The 6,940-nt window shown below is 36.0% G+C and overlaps 1 protein-coding gene across 1 annotated transcript; it reads left to right on the top strand.

Moving 5' to 3' along the window:
* On the top strand, positions 1-5,832 carry LOC142518957 (transmembrane 9 superfamily member 1-like). The gene is made up of 12 exons (XM_075621820.1): positions 1-235; positions 1,531-1,723; positions 1,815-1,919; positions 2,348-2,365; positions 2,452-2,546; positions 2,622-2,774; positions 3,093-3,239; positions 3,301-3,467; positions 3,727-3,821; positions 3,958-4,331; positions 5,086-5,359; positions 5,505-5,832. The coding sequence occupies exons 1-12, from the start codon at positions 149-151 to the stop codon at positions 5,570-5,572; spliced, it is 1,776 nt and encodes a 591-aa protein (XP_075477935.1). The 5' UTR covers positions 1-148; the 3' UTR covers positions 5,573-5,832.
* Positions 5,833-6,940: the final 1,108 nt, after the last annotated feature.

Genomic DNA, 6,940 nt, shown 5'->3' with positions numbered 1-6,940 from the left:
GATCAACGGCTAGTGTTAATTAACATTGACTTGACGTGAGCGAACCTCAAAAATTCAACTCCCCTCTGGTCAAGCCTCTCTTCTCACTCCGATCGATTGACCCGACCCGGCTGAATTCCCACCGCCATCCCGGGGACAGAGATCAGTGATGCTGTCCACCGTCCATCCACCGTTTTATTTTCTAGCCGCCATCCTCTTCATTTCTGCGGCGTTCGCCTCCGAGTCTAATCACAAAGTACACACTGCATATTTCCATTCTCAGTTGACCCATGAAACATGGAACTCTTGTTTTTCATCTTCATTATAGTCAATTTATTCATTTTTATATCTATATCGGTAAAAGATTTATTAAATTTGCTATATATTGTAAAAGATTTCGGTATGTCAACGTGACATCTGCAGATATTAACAAGAAAGACGTGTATAAATATAGAAGATAATGAAAAATATTATATATATATCTGAAGAATTCAGAACTATGACTTCTTCTGTTCAAGTTTTCAGTCAAAATCTTGTGATTTAGTACGACGGAACTATGCGGTTAATGGGTTTTCCCCGACATTAACTGCTCCATGCATTAGTGGAATGGGTTAGATCTTTTTTGAAGATCAGGATTTTGGTGTTCAATGCTTACTGTTGATTCTGGTTTGCTGAAGAGCGGTGGTTACGAAATGGTCTAATGGTGTCACTGCATGATATGGTTCTTAGATTAGCACCTAATTGTGGTTTGTGCTCGTTCAAGTAGGGTTATCGGCAGTAGAAACGAAAGTATGAGGTTGGGAAATTGCGATTAAAAGTTTGCTCAAGCACGCGGGTGCTCATTCACAGAGTTTGAGCTAGAATTTTTCACGCTATGAAGTATGAACCGGAGTAATTTAGAATTTCCATATTGGGGGAATATGCCAAAGCTTGTGCTTTTGTAATTACCTATAATAATGCACGCCAGTGTGTCTATACGGAAATCAAGAATTTCTGCCTAGTAACTTAGGAATATCTTAGTTTACTTTGCCAATTAATGATATTAGACGTGGATGCATTTCTGAACATTTCATGGTTTATTACTGTAAATTTATACGTGACAATTTGTTGTTTTCATAATATGTATTGAGAATTCCTTTCCTTTTTTTCTTTTGAAAAATTAAGTGTTTATGGCTTCATTTTGGGGGTATTGTCGAGCCACCTTATTGATAATAATCACTGGATCATTGGTCAGGATGAGTGTCCTGTAGTTTCTAACCAATAATTTGAGGAAAGTATATTGAGAATGATTCTATAGTATTCATGATTAGGTTTCTACATGCACTCTGGTTCCTTTTATGGACAATTCTGCATATTCGCAATTTTTCCGATGATTGACATTTCCGCAGCATCGTTGTGCTAATTGCTTAATGTAATATCTATGTCAAAAAATCTTGTGTAACTTGTGTGCTGCCATCAGTTTTTAGTGATGCAGTTTGAGCAAAGTCACCAGTTTAAGTACTTCGTGGACTGCACGTGTTTTCTCTAACTCTCTCTTCTTTTTTCTTGTAGTATCAACCTGATGACCCCTTGGTTCTTTGGGTAAATAAAGTAGGCCCATTCAATAATCCTCAAGAAACATATAATTATTACAGCCTTCCATTTTGTCACCCATCAGGCGATGCTGCGCACAAATGGGGTGGGCTTGGAGAAGTATTGGGTGGAAATCAGCTTATTGATAGCCAGATTGGTATAAAGTTTCAAAGTATGTACGTGAAAATCTTGAATCCATCACAAATTCGGGTTTTCATATGTTGTTTATATGGACAATGAAGTTTTTTATTTTCATTTGGCAGAGCCCGTGGACAAGGCTACCATTTGTGAGATTGAACTCAATGAAGCACAAGCCACACAATTCAAGGATGCTATTGACAGGGCTTACTGGTTTGAATTTTTCATGGGTAATTTGATATCACTTATACTAGTGTGGTATCTTCAAGTCATTTGGTGGTACTTGGTTGATTTACGGAATAATGTAGTCGTGGCATGCTTTGAAACTTCTCTACTTGCTGATTGTTGATTAAAATGAAACTTTGAATCTTTAACTCAGTACCAATACTGAACTGAACTGAGATCAACTCGCACCCATGATGAACATGGCCTATGATTGACATTCGTTTTGGTTTGAGTTCCTTCTCAGTTGCTCAGTGCTTTTAAGATGTTATGGTCCCAAGTTATGGATCGCGTTATGATGTGGTTAATGGGTGACGGGTGTTCTTGGGCCTCAATGCCCCTATAATAAGTATTTATTTTCTAACAAGAGTTCGATATCAGCTGTCTAATCCCCTTCCTGTTTTCTGTTTTTGCTGATGTGCTGACTACAATTCAAATGATTTACCCATATGGGGTAAGGTTTCCATGGACTCTATACTCAATAAATTGTTTTCTGAACCATGCTAGTCCAACGTTTCATCGACACTAGTTTTTTTGCAGGATTTGTTGGTGAAGTCCGTCCCAAAATAAAAGGTGATGATCAGCACATGCTCTACACGCATAAGAGCATAACTGTGAAGTACAACAAAAATCAAGTATGTGGCTGCTTAAAAGTTGTCTTGAACATTTGTAGTTTTTTTAGTGCTTCTCTAACTTTCTTTATCTTGTAGATTATTGAAGTCAGACTTGCTCTGCAGAACCCAAAACCTTTGGAAGTGGGAAGGACATTGGATATGACATATTCTGTGCGATGGATTCCGACGAATATCTCATTTGCTCGGCGTTTTGATGTCTACCTGGATTATTTCTTTTTTGAGAGCCGGGTAGCATTGACATTCTGACTTGAATATTACCTGAAATAAATAATTTTAGTGAACATTCATTTGCAAAAATAATTTAAATGGTCTGATCTAGGTAATATTGACACTATGACTTAGATATTATATTCAGTTTATGATTTCAGAGGCCATTTTATTTGAGAAAATAATGTAAATTGTGGTTTCATTAGCTTGTAGAATTTGCCACTTCAGTAGTTCAGCCCATTCGCTTTTAACTATGTTCTTCAATCTCAACTATTTAGGTCATAAAGGTTACACCACAAGGATTAGCATTTTCTTATAATCTCGACTATTTTCTCGCAGGTACATTGGTTCTCCATCTTCAACTCCTTAACGATGATGTTCCTTGCTGGTCTAGTATCAATGATATTGATGCGAACTTTACGAAATGATTATGCTAAATATGCCAAAGAGGATGATGATTTAGAAACTCCTGGTAGTAATCTTTGTGCTTCATCCCATTTATTTATTTTTAAGTGACTGTTGATGTACTAGAACTCAACATCTTCAGGAAAGAGATGCCAGTGAAGAGTCTGGTTGGAAACTTGTTCATGGAGATGTATTTCGTACCCCTATCAGTTTAGCTTTACTGTCCGCTCTTGTTGGCACTGGATCACAACTAGCAATGCTGGTTTTACTTGTCATCTTATTTGCTATTGTGGGAATGCTATATATTAGGTATGTGTCAAGATCTCCAATCTTGCATCTCACCCTGACCCCTTTCTCTAAAGAATCGATTTTAATTAACAAAGTAATGTTGTTTCCATTTCCTCAATTTTCTACGAGAGTCTCTCTCCTGAGAGTTCTGCTGAACTCAGGACTGTTGTTTCAATTGGCAGCCTAGATGCTTTATTGATTCTTTATTTCTTTTTATGTGGAAATGAGTGTTAGCATTTGATTGTTTTCTTTGACATTTCTTTTTGTATGCTTTGTTCAGGAGAGGAGCAATTGTCACTACTGTCATAGTATGTCATGCTTTCACATCATTCATTTCAGGCTATGTCAGTGGTGGAATGTACTCACGCCATGGTGGTATTTACAGCTTTCCCGGTTTCTTTGTCTCTTTTTTCATTTTCCTATTCTTTTTTTCTATCTTAGATTTTTTTTCAGAACATAGTTTTTTAGTAGCACTCGTAAATATATACTTGTTACTCTTATCTTATCGCAGGTAAAAAATGGATTGAAACAATGATTCTCACTGCTTCACTTTTCCCTTTCATGTGCTTCGGGATAGGTTTCATTTCGAATGCTGTTGCCATATTTTATGGGTCCCTAGCAGCCATTCCCTTTCGCGCAATGGTCACTGTCTTTATCATATGGGCTTTTATTTCTTTTCCCTTAGCACTTCTGGGAACGGTTATCGGAAGAAAATGGAGCGGTGCTCCTAAAAATCCATGCCGCGTAAAGACCATTCCTCGACCAATTCCAGAGAAAAAGTGGTATCTAAAACCTTCTGTAGTATCTATGATGGGAGGATTGCTTCCTTTTGGTAGCATTTTCATCGAGATATATTTTGTTTTCATTTCCTTCTGGAATTACAAGGTAATGTGAATCATTCTTGTAAATCAGTATTTTAATTGATTTTTTTATGCCCACTCCTTTGACTGCTTATGCGAGATCAGCTGATGAATATTGAATTGTATACAATCGCTCTGGGTGATCTCAATTAGATGTGAAACGACAAATAATTGGCATTTCTTAGATGTCTCTTGCACCTCATGATTTTAATAGCTTCCATGACTTGCACCTATAGTTTTTATCGGCTTCTGGGCCTCAATTTTAGAGTGCATTCTACTTATCTACTACTCTGGGGCCTGGTAGAGTAGGTTGTATGGTATAATATCTTGGCAAAATTTGCAAAACTTTTTAAAGCAAAAGTCCATAATCATATTTTTATGCATTTGCAAACTCTACCTAAATCTTGTAAATCAAAATCTATCCTTTTTTTCGGTTATTGAAGTTGCCTTTGTCATTTTTCTTATGGGATGCCTTGGTAATTTTTCTTATGATAGAAAGGAACAATGGTACTTGGGATCGAAAAAAAGAAAAAAAATATTCATGAGTGAAAAGTTAAGTGGAATCGGAGAAAAACACTTGGATCAATTCAAGTAAATTAAATGGTGAGATGATTCCTGCCTGCTGTGTTGTAAAAATACTGATAGTTCATCTAATTTTCAGAGGTTCATTATCACAAACTTCATCAGTAGTAGTTAATTTTTCCTCATGCTTATTGAAAGCTGTCATATTACTCTATTCCTTCCTACTGAATTATCTCCCTGTTGCTTCTTGTTCACAGTTGTACTATACCTACGGTTTTATGCTTCTGGTTTTCCTGATTCTTATGATTGTAACCGTCTGTGTGACTATTGTCGGGACATATTTCCTGCTAAATGCTGAGAATTATCATTGGCAGTGGACTTCCTTCTGCTCCGCGGCTTCAACGGCAGTTTATGTGTACTTGTATTCTATATATTACTACTCCGTGAAGACACAAATGTCAGGGTTCTTCCAGACGAGTTTCTATTTTGGTTACACGCTGATGTTTTGCCTTGGCTTGGGAATTCTTTGCGGTAAGTTATGAGCATTCAACTCAATCTGTAAAGGTGATATATATTCATATATCCTTTCTTCACTCATCTCCAGTCCAGTTCATAAATTCATATACATTTGGAGCTTAACATTCACTCACCATGGCCGTTAATCACGCATTTGCAGGCGCCATCGGTTATTTAGGCTCGAACTTGTTTGTGAGGAGGATTTACCGGAACATCAAATGTGACTAGGAGAGAGCATTCTTATGCTTCTCGGCTCAGTTTCTTGACAAATGATTAACTTGCGTGATGTCAATGATTCCATGTGGTATAGTAAATGTTAGAGAGATTTTAGTTGGTTTTCCTGCTCCTCCACCGCAGCTCCATACAGGTTTGGGTACGGGTCTGGTGTGAAATCATATTGTAAATTTATTTTACTTAAAATTTTAAATATTGGATTCAATTCAAATATTTCACATAAACTATTCAACTAGTATAAGAGATGTTTCAGATTTCGAAATTGTTTTGAAATTCAACTGAATTTTGTCCTCTAACAAGATAATGACATCATTGGTTTGGAAGTCATTATTACAAATACATTGTGTTAGAACATTTCAGTTTTGCTGATCTAACAATGTTACTGATCAAATAGATAATTACAGAGCCTAACTAAACTGAATTAAAGAAGAAAATTGAATAATCACGAGCAAAATTTTTCTAAATCAATTGGAGTCTAACTGGGCTATCGAGCCAAACTGATAATGCACATTCAAAGGCAAAAAAGATAGTGATATGCAAACTGATCCAATCACAACTGATGGAACCCAACTGATAACATGTTATTTCAATCGATCAGTCAGCTCAAATTCAAACATTCTATAAAGATTATTAGTATACTCAGTGATTAAGAATCAGAGTCCAACTCAAATATTAGATAAATTATTCCGTACCAAAAGTCATTGATTTCCATCGAAATGTAGAATTCATGTGCACTACCAGAATCTGTCAGAAAAGACGATGATATGAGAACAACGAAATCTGTAATTATAAACAAATATATAATTTATAAAGATGACAGTTGCAGATGAAGTCTATACATAAATCAGTTAGACAAGCTTTTAAACTGTCCTCCGACTCTTTGATTTTCTGAATTCTCTGATATTCTGAATTTCTTGAAAAACCTTCTGCGAGCCAAACTGATCAAAGCAAGCACACGATGATAAGTTATTATTTGATCAATTGAAGATCAATTGGTGCCTATAAATTTCCTTGTGAAATCCTTGTAATTGAAAGTAAGAAGTCATGATAATTTTGATTAAGATTGAAGTATACTAAGAGTTTCAATTAAGCAGTGATAAGTCGAATTGAAGTAGATGATTTCAAATTGTTTGTAATTACCAAATTATTTTAGTGCAGTCCTTCTGCAAGGAAGAATGGGTGACATAAGAGTATTGAAGTCTCCGAACATCCAGAAACAACTCATGCATATTTACATTTCAGTCTACATGCATTAAATTTTTCATTTCAGTTTTACTAGCTCAACCAAAATATTTGCAAATTGTTGAGATTATTTTTCCTCCCCCTCTAAATTAATCTCTGATTCTAACAAGTGGTATCAGA

The sequence above is a fragment of the Primulina tabacum genome, chromosome 11, assembly GCF_025594145.1.
Source record: "Primulina tabacum isolate GXHZ01 chromosome 11, ASM2559414v2, whole genome shotgun sequence".
Taxonomy (NCBI): domain Eukaryota; kingdom Viridiplantae; phylum Streptophyta; class Magnoliopsida; order Lamiales; family Gesneriaceae; genus Primulina; species Primulina tabacum.
Note: the sequence above shows the minus strand (reverse complement) of the source record. Positions and strands in the feature narration are given on the sequence as shown.